At 35.9% G+C, this 26814-nt stretch overlaps 1 protein-coding gene across 1 annotated transcript in view; it reads right to left on the bottom strand.

Annotated features, from left to right (window-relative positions):
* LOC107095341 (microtubule-associated tumor suppressor candidate 2-like) overlaps nt 1-22571 on the bottom strand; it is a 24792-nt gene extending 2221 nt beyond the window's left edge. Inside the window, exons 1-14 of the mRNA XM_015391384.1 lie at nt 20737-22571; nt 19936-20119; nt 19247-19429; nt 15306-15408; nt 15118-15257; nt 11785-11883; nt 9673-9869; nt 4099-4165; nt 2950-3164; nt 2737-2842; nt 2583-2656; nt 2406-2504; nt 2204-2323; nt 592-689 (exon numbers count right to left, since the gene is read on the bottom strand). Coding sequence (XP_015246870.1) covers nt 592-689; nt 2204-2323; nt 2406-2504; nt 2583-2656; nt 2737-2842; nt 2950-3164; nt 4099-4165; nt 9673-9869; nt 11785-11883; nt 15118-15257; nt 15306-15408; nt 19247-19429; nt 19936-20119; nt 20737-22416 — 3365 coding nt within the window. The 5' untranslated portion in view covers nt 22417-22571. The remainder of the gene's footprint in view (nt 1-591; nt 690-2203; nt 2324-2405; nt 2505-2582; nt 2657-2736; nt 2843-2949; nt 3165-4098; nt 4166-9672; nt 9870-11784; nt 11884-15117; nt 15258-15305; nt 15409-19246; nt 19430-19935; nt 20120-20736) is intronic.
* Nucleotides 22572-26814: the final 4243 nt, after the last annotated feature.

Below are 26814 nucleotides of genomic sequence, written 5' to 3'. Positions count from 1 at the left end.
AGAGACCTACATCAAAACACTTTTAGCTGTAGCTCCAGTGTAAGCTGGTTTTACAAAATATTCACATATTTCAGATTTCCCCCCAAAAAATTGCTCTTTTAATTACCGTATAGTGTACTGCTCACAATAAAAAATCCCAAAATACATAGAAGTTTAAAGGTATACTGGAGGATGTTCTTCTTCCAGGTGGATCATCAAAATAAGTGGTCCTCCTAACTGTCAATCATTCTGGTGATATGTTTACGTAAGGTCGTCCTACATGCTCGTCCCCATTTTCACTTACTGTTGATGAGTCTGATATGGTGGAAAAATTGCAAATCTTCTTTTGAAGCTTGTATGAACGACGCAAACAGCAACTTTAAAGCAGAGTGTGCATGAAGAGAAATGGGCACATGCACGCTGTCGCACGTGTTTGATAGGTATTCCCTTTTGGGAGCGGGTACAGGGCTGTGCGGGTCTTTTAAAAAATTCACAAAAATCCTCCACTTTACCTTTAAGGTTCTAAAGTAACAACATTTTGAACATATACAGTGCACAGTGAATGTCGAACTAGATCTTATAAAAACAAATGGGCCGCACATAAATACAGACCTGGACACGGCTAGATTCTTGTGTATCTGCTCCCTCAGGTCTTCATTCTGCTGCTGCAACACTTGTAGTTTCTCCTCCAGGTACACATTCTTTTCAGCCTGCTCAAAAACACAGGTGAAAGAGCAGAAAACATTAAAGTCTTTAAATGTGCTAAAAGCATAGAACTTTAATAAATGCATCAATTTACAAAGATAGGGAAAATTATTTGACTGTCCGTTTTGCATTTTTGCATGTAAAATATCATCACCTCATCTTTTGCATAAGGACACATTATTATTGCAAAAATAAAACAGTGTAAAACATTTTTTATATCTGAATTTAATGAATATTTTAAAATCCAAAGCCCATTTATGCTTAATCTAATGTTTCAAATAATGATCACTGTGACGGTCTAAATTATGAATCAGATGCATCCAAAAAACATCCTTAACAAAAAATACACTTTGATGGAAAACACTTAAAACCTACTATTTTCTCCAGTTCTGAGATCTTCAGCTCTTGCTGATGAATTTGTTGATTTTTCATCTCTAGAACTTCTTTTAGACTCTTCAGGTCCTCCTCAATATGTTTATATGGAGCCAAAGCATCCTGAAACGGAGGCCATATTTATTCTGCAGTTGTTCTCAGAGCCATTCCTATATCTTATAGTTCTAAATCATAAAAAACTTACAACTATTTGCTCATCTGTGCTCCTACGCAGAGCTTCTTCAAACCTCTTTGCTCGATCTCTGAGGCTGCGATTCTGAAATGTCAGAGTGTCTACCTGGTCCTGGAAAGCAAAACAAAACATATATATAATTTTTTTTTTTTTTTGCTCAAATTTTAACCTTAAAAGAGCAAAATAAACCTGGAGTGAAAGTCTGATCTTCTCAAATTCTTCCTCTAGAGACTTCTTCTGCTGTTCATGAGCCATCTTCAGATCTGCAAACAGACAGTATATTATCCTTCATCTTAAACTGAAGACAGTGCAGCCAGAACAGGTCTTTAACAGAGATGCTCACTCTTTACTGTTCTTGCATGCTCCTCCTGTAGAGTGTCCAGTGTGTTATTATGGGTGGTCTCCATCTCCATCAAGGAGGCCTCATGGTTGTCAGTCATCTCCTCAAGCTTTGACAAAAATGTTCAGATGTTTTACACAAACTATGTTTTCATAACGCCTATAATCCTGAACCCTTAAAAGCGTGTTAGGTGAGGTAACAGCGTGTTTTAAGCACCTGCTCTTGATGTCTGGAGCGTAGCTCCTCAAGCTCAGCTCTTTGATGGGCCTGCAAGCTTTCGGTTTTTTCAATGTGCTGAGCCTTCAGCCTCTCCTCCAGCGCTCCCAGATCTCTCTGCTGCTGAGCCCGCAGTCCCTGCAGCTCTGCCTCAAAGCGACGCTCCTGGTCCCCCTTCTCCTGCTGCAGCTGCTCCCAGTGCGCAACACTAACAGCTGGAACATGTAAAGAACAAAATAACTTAACTGGGCTCAAATTTTGGTGATCAAATGTACATAATAGATAGATCTTAGTTTAGGTAGTATGGGGTCAGACATGGCTCGTTTAAAATTTTAGAGATGTGTATTTTGTGGGCTGCTCATTGGCNTACACTTTGATGGAAAACACTTAAAACCTACTATTTTCTCCAGTTCTGAGATCTTCAGCTCTTGTTGATGAATTTGTTGATTTTTCATCTCTAGAACTTCTTTTAGACTCTTCAGGTCCTCCTCAATATGTTTATATGGAGCCAAAGCATCCTGAAACGGAGGCCATATTTATTCTGCAGTTGTTCTCAGAGCCATTCCTATATCTTATAGTTCTAAATCATAAAAAACTTACAACTATTTGCTCATCTGTGCTCCTACGCAGAGCTTCTTCAAACCTCTTTGCTCGATCTCTGAGGCTGCGATTCTGAAATGTCAGAGTGTCTACCTGGTCCTGGAAAGCAAAACAAAACATATATATAATTTTTTTTTTTTTTTGCTCAAATTTTAACCTTAAAAGAGCAAAATAAACCTGGAGTGAAAGTCTGATCTTCTCAAATTCTTCCTCTAGAGACTTCTTCTGCTGTTCATGAGCCATCTTCAGATCTGCAAACAGACAGTATATTATCCTTCATCTTAAACTGAAGACAGTGCAGCCAGAACAGGTCTTTAACAGAGATGCTCACTCTTTACTGTTCTTGCATGCTCCTCCTGTAGAGTGTCCAGTGTGTTATTATGGGTGGTCTCCATCTCCATCAAGGAGGCCTCATGGTTGTCAGTCATCTCCTCAAGCTTTGACAAAAATGTTCAGATGTTTTACACAAACTATGTTTTCATAACGCCTATAATCCTGAACCCTTAAAAGCGTGTTAGGTGAGGTAACAGCGTGTTTTAAGCACCTGCTCTTGATGTCTGGAGCGTAGCTCCTCAAGCTCAGCTCTTTGATGGGCCTGCAGGCTTTCTGTTTTTTCAATGTGCTGAGCCTTCAGCCTCTCCTCCAGCGCTCCCAGATCTCTCTGCTGCTGAGCCCGCAGTCCCTGCAGCTCTGCCTCAAAGCGACGCTCCTGGTCCCCCTTCTCCTGCTGCAGCTGCTCCCAGTGCGCAACACTAACAGCTGGAACATGTAAAGAACAAAATAACTTAACTGGGCTCAAATTTTGGTGATCAAATGTACATAATAGATAGATCTTAGTTTAGGTAGTATGGGGTCAGACATGGCTCGTTTAAAATTTTAGAGATGTGTATTTTGTGGGCTGCTCATTGGCGTAGTGGGTAGCAATGCTACCCACTACGCCAATGAGCAGCAAGAGCAGCAAGAAGATTCCCGGCCCCGGTTCTTAATGTGTGAAGTTTGCATGTTCTCCCTGTGCATGCGTGGGTTCTCTCCGGGTACTCCAGCTTCCTCCCACAGTCCAAAAACGTGGCTTCAACATTGGCTTCTCTAAATTCTCCCTAGGTGTGAGTGTGTGTGTGTGTGTGTGAATGGTTGTTTGTTATTTTTGTCTCTGTGTTGCCCTGAGATGGACTGGTGACCTGTCCAAGGTGTACCCTGCCTCTCGCCTGTAGACAGCTGGAGATAGCTGTCTACAGGCGATATAATTGGTTTAATCCTTATTAATCGATTATTGAAATACTCATCAACTAATTTAGGTATAGATTTAGTCTTTTATGTAATAAGACTTACGTACTGCGTACAAGAAATACTAAAAAATAAAAACAAATAAAAAATGCTAGATAAGTAGAGACCCTTGCAGCAACACCAATGACCTGACTGCTGTACCTGCCATCTGCTAGCGTTATGCAATACAGCGGAAAAAAATGTAAAAATAGCAACTGGTAACTACCTCATATTAATGCATTATGATAAACAAATGGAAACTAAGCATATTCTCTATTAAAATTCAGTTCGTTTTAATTAGTTTGGTAAACTCTTATTACAGTTTCAATAAGTTTCTATTTTTATTTCAGTTAACAAATATATATTTTTATTCTAGTTCTTTCCATTTTGTTAGTATTAATCATTGAATAATTAACTGTTTCCCACTTACCCACTTCATCCCTGATTCTGGCGAGCTCAAGGGATAGTTCCCTCTCTTTTACTATGGCGCTCTCATTCTGGAATGAAACAGAAAAAAAAAAAACTGAACTCCTTTTAATTAAACATACTCATGTCAGTAATTAAAAAGAAAGCTGTAAAAAAAAAAAAAAGAAAAAGAAAAAGGTATGTGTTTCCATTATGTTCTGCAGGATAAATAATCATAACCAACAAGTGCGTGTCTGCTTTACCTTTGGTATCGGTTGGAAAACATTCGACTTCTTAAGATTATCTGGGATGCATATGAAAATTCACTGGTAACTAATATTGGCAGAGTTTCAACATGGCTGACCCTGACCAGCTGGAAAAAATAAAAATCTGTTCTTTTGCAAAAGCGCTATTTATAAAGCTAAAAAGATAGAGTGGGAATGTTTTTCTGGTGGCGTTGTATTCCCTGGGTCGCTTCAGTATTTTTAAAGTTGCCAAGTTACCGTTTTCTATTTAACTGCTTATTCATCTTGACAGGTATTAATTTTATTTTTTCCTTATTATTATCATTGCTATCATTATTGGCATTCATAATAGTAGACTTATTTTTTATTAGTAGTAGAAGTACTCAGATCGAAAAAATAGTTTCAAACAACAGATGGTCAGCTAATATGGGGCGACCAGGACTACCATATTTAAAAATAAATACAGAAATAAATAAATGCTCAATAAACAGAACCAACCAATGGGCAGAAATTGACCCCCTAAGACACAGCCCTTCTTAATTTGCATAATGAGGCAGAAATGCATACAGAAATGTAAAAACGACAGGCAGAAATAAATAGCGTTGACAAATAAAGTGGGCAAAAAAATGCAAAGGAAGAATAAAACAGACAAAATATTATAACATGCACATAAATAAATACGTAATTAATAAACAAAGTTGTAGATTATATTGGACAATAGACAAATAAGGTAATTATTACAAAGGTGAATAAATAAAGAAGCTAATTAAAAGAGATATATACATTTATGTCTCACTGCATAATCTAATTTCTACCTACAACTAATTATATGCTTATTTATTTATTGAGCATTTATTTATTTCTGTATTTATTTTTTAATATGGTAGAGCTGGTCCTCCATAAGCTAACATGCATTTAGCTTGTGAATGACTGCAATCACTTGCATTGAAATGACACATTATCACAATAAAGTCACATTTAATTTCTCTCTTTTCCATAACTGTTTTGCTCTCTGTCTCCATCATCATTTTATCTACTGAAAAATCATGTGTGAGCACTAATCACACTAAAAATATATTCAGTCCATCTAATAATTTATTAGATGAGAGTATGAATGTGTCACAAACATAATATTTATCACATACATTTGTCCTAGGGTTCATTTCAAATTGCAAATTCCACAAAATAAAACTTTTACTCGAAATACAGAAACTCTACGAGTATCTAAGTCAGAACTGATTACATTTCAAATCACCAATATATGATTTCTTTTTTTTTTTTTTTCTTACTGAGGCTTGTTCAACCCCCAATTGCCACTCTTTCTGACAGTTGCCTAGTATTTAGGTTTGGTATAAATATATTTATCTTTTTTCATCTCTGTTGCAATCCTGTATGTATCTCTCATCTTAGAGGAACTGTTCAGGGTCAGACAAGATTAATCAAAGTAAAAAAAAAAAAATTAAAAAAGCAAAAAAGACAGTTGAAGCTTTTAAAACCTAATTCATTTCAAATTACTGCTAAAAACATTCTGTACTTGGTAGCAGAGATATAGTTTTTATCAGTACTTATCTCTGTGATGAGTAATAAAACAGGAATTATCAGATCACGTAATGCGACATAAAAAAAATCTAGTAATACAATTAAAGTACCAGCTTTAAAATGTTCGATTATTTTATTATTTTCATATCGTTTGATGGTTGATTCAATGCTTGTATGAAGCTTGTACACTTACCTAAATTAACCTAGATCACATCTTGCTAATGAAGGTAAGTAGAGGATTTTTTTTTTCACTATTTGTCATAATGCAACAAGATTATTTGACTGGCGGGACCTATAGGTGTAGTATGGCAAAACTCATGAAAAAACATAAGATACACAAGAGAGAAACAAAATAGTTTATCCTAATTGTTGTCTGTAGAAAAAAAAAACTGTAGTTAAAAAATAATTACATTTGAATAAAGAGACAAACACAGACAAAAAAGAAGTGGAGCTGTTAAAAAATTTATGAAACAGTCAACAGTTTATCTCATTCAAAATGATGTCATCCTCTACGAGGTTTCATTTGCGGCATAAAAACATCATACTGCACTAAAGGCTCTTCTTCTAAGGAATAAAACATGTTTTAAATCATTTTATTCAAAGAAGCTCCACCCATCTGACTAATAAAATGTCTGACCCACTGAAGTCAGTTACTTTATTATTCCATTTTCCTCCTAGCTCCAACAAAGACCCTCTGCTGCTGAATGTGCTGCTGTTCACCACTTTCTTCAATCTGACAGAATTTGGGCTTTTGTGCAAAGAGGAATGGGCAAACATTTGAATCTGTATATCTAGATAACTGGTAGAGACAAGAAGGGCTGAATATATACCTACTGTATGCCACACATTGCACCTTATTTATGATGAAAATGAAAAAGTTAAAGCTATTAAAATGTTGCACATCTAAAATACACTGCATGTGGAAAAAGTTAAAATTATTTGGATTATTTTTGCAATGCTTTGCCATGAGATTCATGTGCTTACAATTATTCAATTATATAGACTTTAATTAACTAGAAGAAAGGCATTGACACAATACACACACCCAAACACTGAATGAAGCACAGCTGCAACATTTTTTTTGCAGTGTTCCTGCAAACTCAGACAGCTTTGACTCAGCATAATCATCCCCGTGTTCTCTGCCGGCTGTCGCTAGGAAACAAGTGAACATAACGATCATATAGATGCACACATTCAGACCCCCTCATCAACAAAAAACACACATGAACACAGCTACAAATGCATTAAGGGATCCTCTTTGCTGAAAGAAAAACAAGCTTACTGCCCTCAGATGACACTGCCTTTACCGTTGGGTCCACACAGCAGATAGGGAGAAAATGAAGCCTGCAGCAGCAATGGCCCATATTAGGCTAGCAGACGGCAGCATCCCTTAGCCTGATGTAGAGGCAGCAGGGATAGACGGGAAGTGAAAGGAAAGATGCAGAAAGAAAGTCAAAGCAGAGGGGAGGGATGAGGCAGGGAAAGGAGAGGGGAGGAGAGGAGAAAGGAAACAACCAAAACCATACCTTGCTCTTGGTTTACGAGCATCAGTTATCCCTGCTAGAACAAAGAGAGCCAGATCCTGCCTGTCCTCCCCTCAACCCCCCACAAACACGCCCCATATCACAGTCATACGCACGGCAGAGAGCAACACGCATCTTATAAATCTCTGAGGGCAGCTGGAGAAAAGAAGAGACCTAATCGATAAGCAGTCAGATATACAGATTAGGGGACAATCTTGAGATCTTATTTTGTTTACTTTTTGGACCTAGAGTAAAATTTCACACCACTGCCACTGAAATCAAGCATCTTAAAACTACAGTTCAATGAATCCCCATAAATAATCAGCCCAGTACTGTTAAATGTTGAGACTAAATATTCACACATCTTCTATTTTTTTATATAAAAATAAATAAAACACCAACAATAGTTTTTTTTCCAATCTACCCGACTGTAAACAGCACAGGTTTATGAAATACAACTGCTAAATCCAAAGAAGCAGGAAAAGAAAGAAAAAATTAATTATTAAGCCAACATAAGACATTATAGACATTTATAAAGAAAACAAGTTGAAGGGGCTTATTTTTTTTCTATGAAAAAAACAGAAATGTACAAAAGATGGTTTATTAATGGTCCTTTAGGAAGGAATCTTATCCACTATAACACATGAAGCACAACATATCAGACTGCAGACTTCTATCACCATTATATACATTAATGTACTTTTAATGTTCTCTATAGAACAATAATTTTGACTTATTAAAACTAAATCTGTACATAGTTTACTTTTGTAACTATATTAATATTTTAGCTAAAACTCAAACAATCTGATTAGTGGTGATTAATTGGTTCTTGAAAATAACGAATAATCATTATTTGGAGTACAGAGACTGTAACACATGCCATTAGCTAAATGAGCAACCCCCTTAAAGTAGGAAAATATTTAAGCATAAAAAACATTTTTATCTGTGAATATGTTTTATCCAGAGCCCTGAAGTGGCAGTTTTAAATTAACCTGGTTTAAATCTTGAAAAAAAAATAAAAAAAAATCTTTAAGGCATTTTTTTGTTGTCTGATAATTAAATGAAAAAATAATTTACATATTAATCAATTAGACAAATAATAATACCGGTAATTCAGAGTTGCAGCCCAGATTTTGAGCCTTTTTTTTAAAATCAAGATTATTTTCCAATTTTTAAGGTAGGTATTGCTTTCATTAGCTGCAATTTACAGTATTTGACAACAAATGACACATTTGAAACTTCTGATTGAGTCAGCAAGAGCTCAACGATGGAGCAGATCCATATCCAAAAAAACAATGATAACTTTTAAGGGAAGAAAAACTGTGAGGACAATAACAAATCCAAATAATACCTGAAAAGTGCAGTTTATATTCTTTTAGGCACCCTAAAGTCAATACATAGTAGACCCTTCTCTTGCAGCAATTATGTCTAAAAAATCTTTAGGGGTGTTTCTACCTATTTATCATATTTAATACTTCATCAAATAATAAAGACCCTTCCTTATGGCAAACCTAAATATCCCCACTAAGGGACAGTAAGGGAGATTGTTTAGGCTCAATCTGATTGGATAGACTCTAAAAATCAATTTCCAAATGTTGCTATTCTCAATCTGATTTAGTTCTAGGTTTTTAGTGCTCCCTCCAAACAGACAGAGACATCTGAACCATTCTGGATCTCTGGTCGTATGTTTAGATCTGTTGTCCTGTTGGTTAAGAATCCCTAGAAAAACAATGATGTCTGTGGATATTACCTAACAAAATGGTACTAGTTTAAAGATTTACACCTTAAACTTGTGGACACATGGCTTCCACAGGATACTGTATACTATATCTTTTTCTAATCTATAATAAAACCTCTCAGGAAATCCTAAAAGCAGTTGTTTGATCAAGCTGGCTGCTACAGAGTCACCCTTAATGTGTCATAAAAAAAAGCTTCAAAGACAGTTACTGCTTTGACAGAAATAGCTGGACTCTACAGGTGTCTTTTGAAGAAAAGGATAATGGACTCTTTAAAGTTGCATTGAAGCTCACACAGGTTCTCTGTATCTCAGAAAACGTGGACTCTGTGAGTCAAAAATGACTAAAATCATAAAGCTCAAAGTAAAGAAAATAAATTTGAATAAATTATATAAATTCAGTAATAAGATTTTTTACAAAACATTGCATTGAATTTTTCTTTAGAATCTGTTCATCATCCTATGGAATTATGTAAAAATATTGTTTTGTGTTGGGATTTGGGTTAGGATAAAAGAACCTGACCTTAGACCAACAGGTATCATTTCTATGATCCTACCTTGTTGCAAAAGTGCAGAGTGGCGATACTGAAAGCATCTAGACACAAGGAGGCCTTCTTCAACTGAGCCTGAAGGGTCTGTAGCTGCAGGGCCTGCTGCTCACATCGCTCCTGCAGCTGCTTGATCAGAGCCCGGTCCAGCTCCTGTGGCCTTCCTGTCCGAGGAGAACCATGAACCGCTGCCGCTCGACTGCGAGCTAAAGAGAAAAAGCAATAATTCAGCAACATGTTTTTGCTTCAAGTCAGATCAGAGTGTGATAGGTATCTCTACGGAAAGTATGGCAACACAATTTAAAGAAATGATGCAATTATAATAGTTTTGTTCAGTCTGTAATGATGCTTTTAGTTGCAATTAATCCATTTTTTCTTTCTTCTCTTCTGTTTTGACACATCTTTCTATGACCAAGTAAAACATTGGCATCAAAGGCAGCGAGAGCCCAAGCAACTGGCCATTAGGGAATCTCAATAGGTTAAATTATTAAATAAAAGTTTATGTATTGGGGAGCTTTATAATACATTGACTCTAAACACAAGTTTAACGTTCTCATTGAACCCCAGTCGGCCTTGGCAGGTGGCCGCTCACACTGAGCCTGGTTCTGCTGGAGGTTTCTTCCTGTTAAAAGGGAGTTTTCCTCTCCACTGTCTCTACAAACATGCTTAGTGTGAGGGATTGCTTTTGAGTCAATGAGTCGATGCAATCAACTAGTTTTCCTTAGATAGAAAACTTTAATACGGTAAATTTGCCTGTATGACCTGTTGAACCTTAAAGTGCCTTGAGATGACATGTGTTGTGCATTGGCGCTTTATAAATAAACTGAATTGAAAACTGAATTTAATGTAACCTTGAAATATTATGCTATGGGACACTGTTGATTTTCTATATGTTGATTAATCACTGATACCCTAATCATAGAGACTAGGTCCTTAAAAAAGGTGCCTCTTCACATAGTATTGTTTCCAATGATGTTAATGGAGAGTTAAGTGGAAGAAAACATAAGTGGATCAGAAAAAAAGTAGCCCAGAATACAGTAATAACTGGAGCCTTCAGCGGATCATGAAGCAAAGTCCATTCAATAACCTGGGAGGTTATTGTAGATAATCCAGAGTAGATCCCAGAGTCTAGAGGAAAGGTGGAGAAACACCAAATCCAAGTTAGCTTCAGTCCATTGCAAAGTTTCCAGTCAGAGGAGAGTTGAGGAACCATCCCATCTATTAGTGTTGATCCACTACTCTATGTAGTAATGAAGTCAAACACCAAAAAAAAAAATCAGCTTTCAGTCATTTTTAAATCCTCTGTGATTCCCTCTGCTGAGGAGCTGCCAAGTTTGTTTCTCTGTGGGACAGTAAGCAAGCATCTCTATTTTGAAATTCATTTTTTCTTCTTTTTTATTTTTATTTTCTAATGTTTGGAAATTTGAGATGCTGGTCCCAGTAACTTTATGCCATACTCATTCAAAGAAACAGCAATAAAAGCTTAGAATACCATAATGCTTTATTTAATAAATGGATGAAACATGATTTTTTTTTTTTATATATATATATATAAATTCAATCTTTAAAAAAAAAAACATTTTTGATTTTCTACCACTAGAGTGCACCTGTACTGTCTGCAGAGATTCATATAACTTTATTACAGAGCCGAGTTTGCTTCAGATGATTAGTTTAATTATTTTACTTGGCTAATGCACAAGCAGGGAGGTGGAGATAAGAACTATTTTTACACACTGCGGAAGGAAGAGCAGCTTTCTACTTCCCAAGTATGGCTGCATGTTATGTGGCCTCCATTGGAACATTATTCACTGCACTGCAGCTCTATATGCAGCTCCTTCTCTGTCTGAGGTGTATCTAAATAAAGTACAACTTAGTGACAAACACTGATGTAATCTAAACCGGAAACACTGCTGCTGACAGAGCCACCACAGCATTATGGAAACTGTACCTTGTTGCCATGACAACATTAGGTTGCTAGGTATAAGGTCAGGAAATGAGAACTGGATAAGATGAACTCAATTTTCATTTTTAAAGGAACAGAGGCAGTGGATGAAGATGCGCTATGTGGGAACATACTGAACATGGGGTGTACATGGTGTGAGCATGAAAGGATGGACTCACCTGGGGACTGTGGCTTTGGTGGAACCACAGCACACCTTTTAGGGGAAGATCTCGGCGAGAGTCCAGCTTCAGTGTCCTTATGCAGCTCTGTCCTCGACACTGTGTAGAGAAGAAAATGTTGGATTTGTTCCTAAAGAAATCTACCCTACAACCGAAAAGTTAGGAAACAAGAGCAAATTAGTTTAGTAAAGGTTTCTAGTTTTAGTGGCTTGATTTCCAACAAATAAACATAATTAATTATTCTTTTTCAGAACATGATTAGGAGTGTTTAGACATTGCATTCTCTAAATAACATCTCAAGCTTTAAAAACAGCTGGTTAAATACCAAATGCTAACTTTTCCTTTACTTTTACTCAAGTTTGAAATTGCAAATGTTCTCAATAAATCTAATAAATATTTCAATTCAATAACATTTATAAAGTAATGATCAGCTAAATTGTATGCATAATTAAAGATAAATAGACTCTATACCATTGAAAGCTAAAAGGAATCATTCAGTTGAAAGATTGTGAATTTATTCAACTATCTAAGAAAGAATTTTAAACAAAAAACTAAATTGCTCCTAAATGTTGATATCATCTTTTACCCTGAACAAATTACTTAAATACATGAAATAAGTTCTGGTAAGGCTTGAATTGGCATTGATAAATGCACTCCTATAGTATGACTGATCTCAAGTTATTTTACAAAAAATGTGATACAGTTCAGCTTGTAATTGCAAAAAAAAAAAAAACTGCTAAGCAAAAAAAAAAAAAACTGCTAAGAACTAAAGAATTAACCCCTCAAAAAAAAAAAAAAAACAACAACAACAAACAAACAAAAACAAATTTCTTTCTGGGTATAAATAATTTCAATGTACTTCAAATTTGATCTAATTAAATTTCTGAAACTGCAAAGCTCATTGTTATCGACCTTCGCATTAAAATGTAAGAAAAACCATAATCAATGATAATTCTGTGATCTTTAAGCACCTCCTCTCAGCTCATTATTACATCTTAGCAGGAGATCTGAATTGTCAAATAGATGCATTAATGCAAATAAATTATTTAAAGGTTTGTAAAAGTTTTGATTTTTTGCTTGTTCCACCTTCTTAATTTCACTTTGCTTTTTTTATATAACAAATGAAATACTTCCTACAGTTAAAGTCTCTTAAGAAAAACCACTTGAAAAACCAAAGGGGCCAAAAATATACAGAAGAACCAGGGTTACTGTATACACAGAATGACCACTAGATGGTGGCGATATCCCACATTCACTGCAAATAATACAATAGGGAATGTTACATATCTCACTGCCTCCTATGGGAACAGCAAGGAAGTGCAATGTGTGGTGCAGCATCACTTCAGCTGCAACGCTAGGCAACAGCCACAACAGCACAGATGCCTGAAATTACAGTATTGTTTTTGTTTGTTTTTGCAAATGCTTTAAGAAATCCTTATTAAGGCACTGTGATACACAGAGGAAGCCTTTAAACTGTTTATTTTGGATATTGCTTCAAGGGGGAGATACATCATAACAATCAGAGCAAGGAAAAAACCTCTAACCAAGGTAGCACTGACACACACAGTTTGGAGAGTTAGGTCTGAAAGTATGCACCACAAACTTAAAAAAATACTTAAAATAATTGTATATTATACAGAACAATTTCTTGCTCACTACCATTAGACTGCTAAAAGTTATGTAAAATGGGTCATAAAAACAACAACTGAATGTTGGAACTGTAACTATGTATAGAGTCATTTGTTTCCATCCCTTTTTTTTCATCACGGCTGCACTTTAAAAAATGAAAATAGAAAAAAATGAAAAAGTCTAGAGCATAGGTCTTCAACAGGGGGTCTGCGACCCCTACGGGGTCCACAGAGGTACTGTATGGGGGTCGTAAAAGTTTTGGTTGATTATATATATATATATATATATATATATATATATATATATATATATATATATATATATATATATTCCTCTGCAATTCAATCCCTCAATTGTCTTTAAATATACATTAAGATGAATTCAACACACTGTAGTAAACAGATAAATGGAGGCAGAAGATGTCTTTCAGTCATCAATGCACACATTCAGCGACTCAAAGGAGCTCTTTCAAGCTGGGCACTGTTTCATTCACAACACCTGTCCCATACGAGGAATCAGAATCAGAATCAGAAATACTTTAATAATCCCAGGGTGAAATTATTTTCGTTATGTTACTCCATATGTAATAGAGTGCCTATAGGACCAGTTTGATATAACACAATTTCATACAATATATATAATTAGGGCCAGAAAACAGTTGAAGACCCCTGGTCTAGAGAGCTGTACATAACGAAATTTCTTGTTGTTAACACTTGCTTGTACAAAATGACAAAATAAAATATGTCTAAGTCTGTCTAAGTATATGTAAGTGTGGATTTGAAAGTCAATGACTGAATGCATTCAACTGGGTTTCCTTAGCTAGAAAACTTTTAACCTGTCCATCTGTATGATTTCCTTTTGTGTTAACGATCAGTGAGTTGAGATGCAATGGTAGAAATGGTAAATGTGCTGTCTAGGGCTGGAACAATTAATCAGATTAATCGTGATGAATAGAAATAATCTTCAACTAATTAAGTAATCGACTATTTGTTAACTGGATTATACGGACTCTAAAACATGCCTTTAGCTGACAGAGACCCACCTTATACCAAAATCCTAAAAAAAAAAAACAATATTCAAAGATTTTGAATTTAGGATTTAAAAAAAATTGTTTGTCTGTCAATATGTTCTATCCAGAACTCCACAAGTGCAAAAGTTTTAGTTTCACCTGGTTTAATCTTGTAAGAATAACTTTTTAAGGAACCTTTTGCTATCTGATTATTAATAAAAAAATAATCGACAGATTAATCAATTTGCTAAATAATCGTTAGTTGCAGCCCTGGTCCTGTGCTTATATGGTGCCTTTATAAGAAAGGGGACTCCAAAGCACTTTATAATAAATTCCATGTTTTACTGATGGTAGTGAACTACACTGTAGCCACAGGTGCCCTGGGGCAGAAGCAAGGCTGTTGTACACCGTTGTGAGGCCTCTGACACCATCAGTCCAAGAACACATGACTGAGACAAGGGTTCGATCTGCCGACCCTACTGCATCCAACGCCACTGTAGCCCCACCTATTCGGACATGTATTGTGAAACTTCAAAAGGCTCATCTATTAAACAGTACATCTAGTTATTGAGATAAGGCAATCACAACAAAAGCATTACCTTTGAGTCTTACATATAAATTAAACACAGGTATACGGAGAGCAAACTGAAGACTAGATGTTTATTTCGACTTGTCTGTGTGATGTGTGACTGTACCAGAGTGGGAGCTGTGCTGCGGTGACACGTTACGACGTTGCATGCTCATGGTGTTGGGGGTCTTCACCAGACCCTGAGGATGGGAAGATCCACTAAGAAGTGTGACAGATTTATGTGGAAGTGTTTCATCACTGCCAGCACTGGGAACTGCAAAAGAAGGAGAAAGATAAATATGTCTTTAAACATGCAACAAGGTGTTGGGGGTCTTCACCAGACCCTGAGGATGGGAAGATCCACTAAGAAGTGTGACGGATTTATGTGGAAGTGTTTCATCACTGCCAGCACTGGGAACTGCAAAAGAAGGAGAAAGATATGTGTATGTCTTTAAACATGCAACAAGGCTGTGATTGGCAAGAGGAATATTACTCCACATCATGACCTTAATGTGATTTCACACAAAAAGATTCATTCTAATCTTCTTTTTGTAAAAATTTGAAATGAAACAACTCCTACAAATTATATTTACTTGCTCTTACATTTTTTTGTGTATATCGAATCCGGTACTTTAGCATAAACACTTTTTGTAAAGATTTTTTTTTATCCTAAACTCTCCAGAGTACCTTTGGGTTACTTGTTATAATTGATTGTAGGGAATTATTAACAAAAACAAAAAATCATTTTACATATTAGAATATCTATAACAAAGCTAAAAAATGACAATTATCTTTTGAATAAAAAAACCTTTTGTTCTTAAATATATTGATCCAATGAAAATAAAAACTCAGGAACAAAGTGAATTTTGAGAAATGAGAAATTCTGCAGAGTGCATCCCCAATTTTGAACTCGGGCTGTTTCTTACCATTCAAACACACATATCCATGTTTTATTACATGCATGGGTTGTTTTCATTGACCTCCATTATTTTCTCATTTATTTTTCAAACTTAACCCAGACCTTTCAATTTGAATCACTTGAGCCTATATCTAATCCCTCATAAAAGAACAGAATAATAAAAGTAAAGACCAGGATAAAGTCATTGCTTTCCCCAAATAACCTTACTTTGCAAGTAAAATATATATAAATAAATCTATCAGCAGCAAGTAAAGGTTAAACACACAAACATGAGGATTAAGGTTTACTATGTCTGAGTAAGCAGGAAGTCAAAAACCAGGGAGACAGATTACATTACTTATAAAATATTCAGCAGCTATATCAATACGCTTCCTAACAGAGGCTCCGACTTCTGCAGGTAATTTGACACCTTGAAAGAAGAATAAAATCAATCTTTTGCCTTTGAACTGCATTATTCTTACCAGAGAACAGATAAGATGGTTGCATCATGCACTACTGCACAGTTAATAGCTTGAATATTTAATTGATCTTAGTAAAACAAAGTCTGGTTCTAAACGCAGAAGGGATTGCAGCAACTCCTCACACTGCAGCAATTGGAATCCACCTGAGAGAGTCAGCACATTTTCACTGAAGCAAACACAAAGCAGAGAAGAGGACTGACAACCAGGCTGTGCTTCACTGTGATTTATGCTGCTGCTGCTGCATGCTTGGCTGCTTGTGCAGTGTTAAACTACCCTCCACAGCACTGATTCTTTAATCAGCAGCAAGTGGCTCAGAGCATCTTTTATACTTTGATTGTAAATCCTTTTTGAAGAAGTTAAAATAGAACAAAATTTGCTTTTCTTGTTTATATGCTTAAAAGTTATTTTTCTTCATCATGTAACATCAAATATAGCCAGAACTGTATCATCCTGTGAGAATCTTATATTAGCCATGCTTTAACCCTTCATTTGACTTAAGGTTTTCCTAACTTATTGTTAACACAAAACATCTGTAGTGTCAGCTGTATCTACCATAAACATTTATCAAATTACTCACTCAGAAACATAAAAATAGGGCTATAACCTTGGTAAATATTTTATTAAGGTGACGAATGGCTTAGCTACTTTGTTGTTGCACAAACCAAAACACAACACGCATAGCAATATTAATTTTTTTTGCATAGCACCTTTGAAAATTGTTTGTAATTTGTTTTTCATTTTTTCATTATGAAATAAAAAAGCATAAAAATATATATCTATATCTATATATAGACATATATATCTTTATATATGTTTATATACGGTATATACATAGATATATATATTATGCTTTTTTGATTTTATAATGGAAAACTTAGTTATTATTAGTTACAATTCAATCAATGCACAACATTAATAGTTAAAATCCAACTTATTTAAATTAGGTCTTGATAAAAACTTAAAAAAGGGGGCATTTTAGAGACTTTCTAATATTATTTGGCAGAGCTTTCTATATTAAGCTTTTAAGACAAAAAAAAAAGCTAAATATCTATTTGTGTTAAATGAGAGTACTGGTTGATCAGATATGCAGTCCAGAAATATAGGAAGGGGCAAAACCATTTATTGACTTACAAACTAAAAATAAAACCTTAAAATCAATTTTTCAACATCAGAGGTGAAAATTGCAAAGAGGTTAGAATTGGAGTAACAGATTCACACAAACTACTTTTGGTAAAGCCTTTACCCGCTGTGTGCTGCACTAATGTAAATGTTTGAGTGCTTTTCAAGGCAGGAAGGCAAACTGCAGTAATGCAGGTGGCATGGGATAAAAGAGTTATTGATGGTTTAAGGAGAAAAAGAAATCATTTTAGAAATATTTCAAAAATGACATAAGGCAACTATAGTAAAATTAGTAAAGAGAAGCTCTAACAATTGATAATATTGCTGCCAACAATAATCATCTTGTTTTAAAATTGTTATTATCATTTAATATGACTAATCCAGAGTGATCCTAATTTAAAAATGTAAACAACACATTTATGCTTTAGACAAGCCTGCTATCAAACATGAGAAAACAGTTTGATAGACTCTTCTAATGCTAAAGGGACAGATATACTCCACGCCAACAGCATGTTGAAGAAGACATTGTCAGCTCAGAGAAGATTAGCTCTGCTCCTCTGAAGACCCGCAATTGGAGCACAGTGTTGAAATCTAATTTCCATTTAGAGGCTCCCTAATGAGCTGCTCTATCAGCTAGTCGTGTATTTGCTACTGCACTTTTAGCTGGCTATTTAAATTTGAGTAGAAACGACTTTTCAGCTTAATTAGAGCTCAATTCTTTCCTGCAAAGATGATGCAAACTGTATTACAAGCTGAACATGTTAAACCAGGCAATGCAAAAATAGCAAAGACAGAAGGAGAGTCAAAACCCTAAGAGGTAAACCAGAGTTTCCATAAGAACTCACTATCAAAGGAAAGCATAACTGATTAGAGATTTCTTTGCTGAGGATGGGGCTGATTTTAAGCCTTAAAAGAACAGTCACACTAGCAGATGGCATGGCTTCTAAAAAGGCAACGTCTGTAGTAAACATCTTCCTTCTGCTAGACTTTCTATGAATATATCTAGATACAGCACTGTAAACTGTGAGCTTTTCTATCAATGACCTTTTGTGGCTCTTCATCCTTGTGAAGGATAGTTTCCAACGAAGCATCCTTTATGTCTTCTATCTAAGCATTCTTACTTGTGATTATCAAGGCCCTAAATTAACATTATATATCAAAAAATCCTGTTTGTTCCTCCTCTTTAATAGTCTAACGCTAATCAGCTTTTCATTTGATATAAGCTGTAATTTTTAAACACTTAAAATACATCCCTTTTTTGATTAATTTCAGTTATTTATTCTTAAAAGATTAAAAACAGCTCTCTATTAATATAAAAAAAAATAGATGTACCTGTGTATATGTTAACAAGAGGAAGTTTTAATTGAGTGTTGATAAGTACACCTTTTAACAGCCTTTCAAACTGTTTTTTTTTTATCTTTAACAACATTAAAACTGGAACAAGCTAATTAAAAAATAACAGATAAAATAAGATAGTTTAAAGAGAAAAATGCACTGTCTGCTATTAAACCCCGAAATAACAGCCAAAGAAAAAAATCTAATTAACTAATTAACATGACCATATTACATTTCTGGAATAAATTAGATTTACTTTACTATGTATTTTTAATAGCAGCAAATCATAACAGTTGCTCTAAAATCAATCACTCTGTATTCAATAAATATATTTACTTTCTAAAATAAATTAATATCTACTTGTTGAGACGTATAAAGTGTTTGCAGTGTAAAACTATAAGGAAGAGAGCGATGCAACTCACAGTTAGAGGGTTGACCAGGATCGCTGTGAGAGCTGTCATTGGAATGGCTGCTGGACACAGACGAGACGCTGGACGTCCGTATCACACCTAAAGCAGCTAGTCTTGCAGGTGGGAGGCTGGAAAAGCCTGGAGGACGGAGACCGGACTGGCCCGACTTCAGCTGGAGACTTTTAGGTGTGGTCTCTGGAAAGAAAAAACTATTTTTCTTCAGGGCAACTTAAAATGGCTCTCTGACAACTTCACTCTAGTTACCTTACGCATTTAAATAGATAAAAAAAATCTCTAGGACTTTGTTTGAAAAATACATAGGATACTGTAACTGCATTTATTAAATAATCGTCTATTCTGACATTAATGGGAGAAAAGCATAGTTTACAAGCTGGTATAAAAATAAATGTAATCAGAACGATAGAATAATACTTAAAGGAGACCAGCTTATGTGGAGGTAGATTATGTTAGCGCTTGAAGAAGTTAAAATATGCAGTGGAAATTGACTGAATTTGTTTAACAAATGTTTTACACTTCAAAGACTTGGAGTCACAAGCCAAACTTTACTGAGAGCGTCACATGAAGAAAATTTGCCAAATCATACTCAACAGTCTGAGGAAGGAATATTGAGCAAGAAAAAGACCGGAAAGCCCTTTAAGATTTTTAAAACTGCAACAGAGGTTAACAGCCCACCATCTCACCTGCCTGATTCTGGACACCTGGCGATGACACTCTGGCTGCGTGGCATGAAGATGAAGCTGACCTTTGACCCATCTGCTCCACTCTTGTCCTGGCTGCAGGTTGCCTGGTAACCGCCCCTAAACCCAGTTGAGGCCTAACAGTTCTGGGTGAACGATAGATGCTTCCGCCATCTTGATAAGGGTTCTGATGAAGAATATTACCAACTAAGATTTAATGTTTCGTTTTCAATAATTCCTCAAGGCAATATTCAGTAACTTAGTGCAATATTTATTTATTGATGTTACGTCTTCAATAACTTAGTGCAATATATATGTATATTTACATATATTCCTACCCTGTATATAGCTAGCTCTTACTCATAGAAAACCTATTTATTGTGCAGGAATAAGGTCTTAGCTCTGTTACAGTGGTAGCCAAGTAATCGACATTTCGTTGTCAATATTCACCTTGTGTTTTTTGTGCAATGACAATAAAGGAAGTCTAAGATGTTCAGCATGAGAACCTGCTCACAAGGTCTAAGATAAAATACCTCGAACAAACATTTTATACCATTTGAATTTTACAACCACGAATCAATCGACTCACTGGTCGACAGAAAGTTGAAGATATGAAGGTAAAGGTGAAATGATACGTGATTAATGATTTCTGGCGAAGTAAAATCTGATAGTGTTGGTGATTTGATTGCATCGATTTAAATACCTTTCAGTTTGTGGTTGTAATGTCTACACATGAGGAAAAAATATGGAGGGAGTACGATTATGTATGTGTTAAACAAGTTGAATTCAGAGTCCAAATCTCACCTCTTGGAGGTATTTCTTTGACATCTCTTCATGAAAGCTCTCTGACTTCCCACTAACCCTCTGAGGGGCAGTGGCACTGGACAGTTTTATGCCAGTCTGTGGATAGCACCCTGCCTTCTGCAACTCCTGTCGATATTTGTCGAACAGCACATTGGAGGAGCTGAGCACCGGAGTGGATCTGGACTGAGGAACACCCTTTGAATCCCTCTGGGTAAGTGTAGAGGTCGATTGTTGCAGTGGCTTCGTCGAATCTTCAGCCTGGGTGTCGTTGTCTTGTGGTTTTACTGGTGTGTTTTTTCGAACGTACGTAATGATTTTCGGTCTCACATTTTTCGGCCTCTGTTGTAGTGAGGAAATCCTGACCTCAGTTTCTTTTTGTTGGGGGGCAATCGGTTTGGGAATTCCACTGCTTATGTTTGTCTTATTGGGAGGTCTGATTATTAGATTGGCATTTTTTTGAAAAGCGGCATTTCTTTCCAAACTCAAAGCCCTTGTGCCCTGGGCTTTAGCGGGAGAACCAGGCGGCTGTCTCTTGGGTGAAGTTTTGGGGGATGTTGTTGTTGCTGATCGACCAGGGCTCCCCCAGGTTTTCCTACGCTCCTGAGATGAGACGTTTGTGCTGTTCTCGAAGGAGCCCTGCCTTTTCAGGCTGTTCTCAAAAGAAAGCTGCTTCTTAAAAGAATTCTCAAAGGACGGCTGCTTTCTAAAATTCCTGTCAAAAGAGTTTTGTTTCTTTGGACTGCTATCAAATGAGCCTTGTTTTCTTATTGCTTTGTGTTCAAATGATGGCTCAGTCCTATTTGCACTACTTTTAAGTGGTTTTATCCACTCAGGCATTTCGCTGGCTTGTGTGCTTTTATCCATTGTATTGTTGCTTTCTTTGCAGAACAAAACCTTGGTGTCGGTATCATCACTATCTTTTCTTGAAATGGATTTTCCTGCCTCATTATCTTGTTCCTGTCCATTGCTTGCATCCTTGCTCAAAACACCCTGCTGCTCTTGTTGTGGTGTAATAATCTCTGAACAAAGTGCTGCATTTAAATTCATGTCTAAATCTTGCGTTGAGTTTTTTCTAGCTGGGAAGGAAGGATTGGCTTTTTGAACGGTTTTGTCTTGCTCAGAGACAGTGCTGCAAATTTGGGAGGCCACGGTTAGATCCTCTGAAAGGGTAACATGGGAACCAGGGGCAATGTGCCAGGAGTCTGTGGTCAGAGCAGCAGTGGTGGACAGACAGCTCACAAAGACTTCAGTATCAGAGACATGAGACACAGATGATTCCTGGTCACAGGCAACATCCACAACAGACTCTGCTCCTTTTTTATTAGTTTCTTCTGCCTGCATTTCTGTGGCTTTACTGGTTGATGAGGGCTCTTCTTGACACTTGCTCTTCTCTGCAAGCCCTACAAAATCTTCCTCATCCTCCACCAGATAAGCCTCCAGCTCCTGACACTCCAACATCTCAAACTCAGCCAGCTCAGGGTCATCACACTGAGAGTCTGTTCCCCAGATGATGACTTTGTCTTGCTCTGCTCTCTCAGACATAATACCCAATTGTGAGCCAGTATGTCCAGTTCTCCCACCATCCTCTGTCTGAACACTGTTGGCGTTTGCATCACCGGCACCCTGTTGGTTGTTATTTCTTATCTCTCCTTCTCCAACTGGTTCTACTTGATCACACATTATGGACACAGCTAAGAGCCTATGGTACCCTCAGGAGGTCATTTACGTCACTCATCCATCGTGTCAGTTGTAGGTCTCTGCCTTCCCATTATAAAGTGCAGAAAAAAAGCATACAGTGACATATTTTCCAGAACTGAAGGAGTTGGAGCTAATTTGGAAGGGATGTCTTCTTCAGAGCTGGTTGAATGCTGTAAAAGCAGAGAAAAAAAATAGAAATGTAATAACAACATAGCAGTAGCATGGGAGTCAAAATCTGATCACAATTACAATCCATAATTAATCAATTATTTAAATCCCACATAGCAACAATAAATCAATACGATATAAATATATTTAAAGTGCCATGCTCTGTGCTCTGCAAGTTTATACAGCGATGGAAAACAATCTCAAACCAACCTTGTTTCCACAATATCTTGTTCTTAAGGTATATTACAGAACATACAATAGAAAGAAGGCTACATTTGGCAAGTTAGGTAGAAATACTGATGGCTGAAAGAGCAATGTCAACAGAGTTGTAAAGAAAGAAAGCCATAATAAAAGCATATGATTATTAATAGTCACTGTATAGTGCAGAAAGCAGCATAGAGGGACTCAGCATCAGTAAATGTCTCAGTTTAAAGCAAACCAGACTGAATTATCATGAAGCTAAGGTTTTCCTGCAAAACCCTCAGGACCTTTTAATAGTTTTCTGCCCCAACCAGTGCTTCTTGAATAAAAAATTAAGTGAAAGGACAGGTATATAGTTCACTATCAATAGACACCTAATACAATAATAAATCTCTAAATATACATATGATAGGGTACATTTAACTGCTTAGCAGGGGAATCTGAAGAACCTTACCAGGTTTCAGATGCCCTTTAGAAATATAACTAAATATAACTAAAAAAAATATGAATCAAGGACAGGGTTCATTAGTCCTCATATGAATGATTTAACAACCTTATTATCAACAATGTCTGCAAAAAGGCGAATTGCAAAGAAGAGATTATGTGTCTATGAGGGAACAAAATAATTATTTTATTTTCATTCTAGTGTATATTTTGAAACAACTCGGTCAATTAATGACTGGATATCTAAGGAGTTAATAGATATCTGCTGTGTTTGTTTACCTCTGTAACATTAAGAAGAGCTGGGGAAACAAAATATGTCAGATAATCTTTTTTTCTACTGTTTAACCATCAGTGGTTTATACATTGTTATAAATAATACATTATGCAGCATGCACTTGCAAATGAAACGAGCATGACAGAAGATTCACAGGCCATGCCTCATCACTTCGACATGAAAGGAAGCATCTTGCATTTGTCTAGAGCAGGGGTTGCATGCTGTGCTGCAGGCAGAACATGAGGCTCTTAGCTCTGATGATGGTTTTATTCATTATGAAAGTGTTGGTGCATTTAAACAGACTCTAGCCTTCTCTGACATCTGAAACACTGCTTATTCTTTTTGGTTCCCTTGATACAACAGGTAATAGCAGTGTATATTTCTACAAAAAACTCAAAAGATGATTAACATAAGAGTATAAACGAGCTCTGCAGGGAACCAGACCCAGATTTAAAACTTCCCGTACAAATGAAGTGAAAACCCCTCAAAACAGTCACTGAAAGGTTCAATACTATGCCATGTAATTTTGCTTAAATTTGGAATAAAGTTTAAATAATTTCCTATAATCTGTTTATTAAATGCAAATTCTTTCCAGTTGCAGTTTAGAAGGAATGGATGATAAAATGTAGATTCAGTTTAATGAAAATAAACACCAAACAATGTGGATGCACAATACTAGAAAATAATTTCTAGTCTTTCTGTCATCATAAGGCCTTCAACTATACCTGATTTTCGGCATCTTAAATTTTATAATTTGTATCAAATCAAGGCATCTCGTTCAGTGAGATTCTTAAGATTGACTGAATGTATTAAAGGCATCTAAAGCTAAAATTGAAGACATTTGCAGTATATAAACAAACAAGTATTGTATTCCTAACTGTCTTGTCAAAGAAATCTTGTTTAGTACATGAAGACATATGCTCTGATTTTGGTCAGAGCACAGCTACCTTTACCAAGGCCTCGACATTAATAAATGTTATATTTAACCATTAAAATAAACATAAATAAATGAGGTTGTATATGTTCTAATGAGTAAATATTGTGGTTAATTAGCTGCAGAAGAAATCAATTTAGATAAATAAATAGGTCGGGATTCCAATCTCCAGGTCATTAAATCTGTGAATGGCTTAAGAAATGCATGAATATTCTTTTTTCCACTGGAATCCAGTATTTTGGTTCACACTATTTGCTGATTTTCTTTATATTCTATAGAAATGAGGATCTTTGATAAATAGAGTAATACTGCTCTTTTTTGAATTCCTACTTACAGGCATATTCAATACATTAGATTGTTCTTGCTACTAAAGCTGTAGTTTGAACAGGATTCTTGTTTAAAGTGCGGCTGTGTGCTGTACTGTAAATACAGCATCAATGCAATGACACATTGCAAAACTATCTGTGTCTCAGCAACAGTCGAATGACTGCAGCAATCAGTGACAGCTAGCAAAAAAAACCTGCAGGCATATTCACAGCTATCGTAGTATCAGGATGCTGCTGTCAAACCTTTCAACTTATTCTCTTCTTCAGAACACACTAAGCTGCAATGCAAACAGCCTGGTTTCTACTTCAAAAAGAAAAATGCAAAGGCATGTGGGGTATCAGAAGTAGATTTAAAGGATATGTATTGGCCTAAAGCATCTGTCCACAAAATCTGGTGATAATTAGATAAAGCGAGCTTGTGGGGTATGCAGGTGGTCACTAGTTAGCGTGCATGACCCATGTACTTAGTCCTCGATGCGTCCGACCTGGGTTCGAATCCGACTTGTGGTCCTTTGCCGCATGTCTCTCCCCCTCTCTCATACCTCCTTTCCTGTCAGCCTACTTTTGAAAAAACGAGCCACTAATGCTGTAAAAACTCAAAAAAAGATAAAAAGATATAGATATAAAGATAAAGCTCCAAAATAATTACTAAGATAAGACTTAAATGAGCTTGCATGTGGCAGCTAAAGTCCCTGAAATGTTTCTTCTGCTGGGAGAGCTTTTACTGCTGGCCAATTCTGCAGCATGGAGGAAATGAGAGGCACATCCTTTCCTCCCTGTAACCTTCCTCTTTGCAGGATCAAAATATTTAATTAAGGTTGTCTACAGTAGATCTCCTATATTGACTCCTGTGCAGCAAAATAGCCTTGACAGCCGCTCTGATCTAAGGCGTTTCCACAATTCCACCTGCATTAAGTTCTCACCTCGCCAAATTTAGGAATTTATTCACTGCTGTTTTACAAGTTCGTTTAGCTCATAAAATCTAACCACACATTTTATAAAACTGTCAAGCTTTATTATAATGCCCAGCACTTCTTTCCACTGAATAAAATATGAAGTTGCATAACTTTACAACAGCAGGGTAAAACAATGCAAATGAATGTGGCCTGTGGAATAACAGATCTTCAGTAAATGTCCTTGTTAGTATGACACCAACTCACAATATGTGCCCAAATAAAGTCCTCTACCCAGGCTTGATGCTTGTCATCAAGCAGAAGATGCATGCAGTTCTTTCTTAGCTCAATTTATTTATATGCTCTTAAAATGAGATGCAAAGTTGGACATAAAGGAAAAGCTGATTCAGCAAGCACTCTGAGGTACACAAACCGATAAATCACATATCAGATTCCTTCTACATCTGCATTTAGTGTTCCGGCCTATCAGGTTTTAAACAACAATGCAAGAGCTTCTAATGAAACCACAGTAAGGAAGGATTTCTGATTTCCTAGGTGGATCATAGGTTGAAGAGGCTTTACTTATTTCTAGAAAAGTTATAGAGTTTGTCACACAGCATCAGTCACAATTATTTGTATTTGTACTGAAACAGTTCATCCGATTAATCGTGATTAATCTATTATTGAAATAGTCCTCAACTAATTTAGTAATCGATTAATCGTTAACTGGAGTATAGAGACTCTACAACATGCCTTTAGCTGAGAGAGCAACTTATTTAGAGCAGTACCTATACCAAAATTGTAAAAAAAAAAAAAAATATATATATATATAGATATATATATATATATATATATATATATATATATATATTCCTTCTGTCAATATGCTATATTCAGTTTAGTTTAATTCTGTAAAAAATCTTCTTCAAGGAACCTTTTGCTATCCCATAATTAATCAGTTAATTGGAAAGAAATTAACAGATTAATCGAGTAGCAAAACAATCATTAGCTGCAGCCCTAATTTGATCCCCTTAAAAAAAAAAAAAAAACTTAAAAAACACACACAATAGTTTATCTTTTTTTGTATTAGCATTATATATATATATATATATATATATATATATATATATATATATATAA

This window comes from Cyprinodon variegatus, unplaced genomic scaffold (assembly GCF_000732505.1).
Source record: "Cyprinodon variegatus isolate N-32 unplaced genomic scaffold, C_variegatus-1.0 Scaffold539, whole genome shotgun sequence".
In the NCBI taxonomy this organism is placed as follows: domain Eukaryota; kingdom Metazoa; phylum Chordata; class Actinopteri; order Cyprinodontiformes; family Cyprinodontidae; genus Cyprinodon; species Cyprinodon variegatus.
This window is presented reverse-complemented; position numbering and strand designations above follow the sequence as displayed.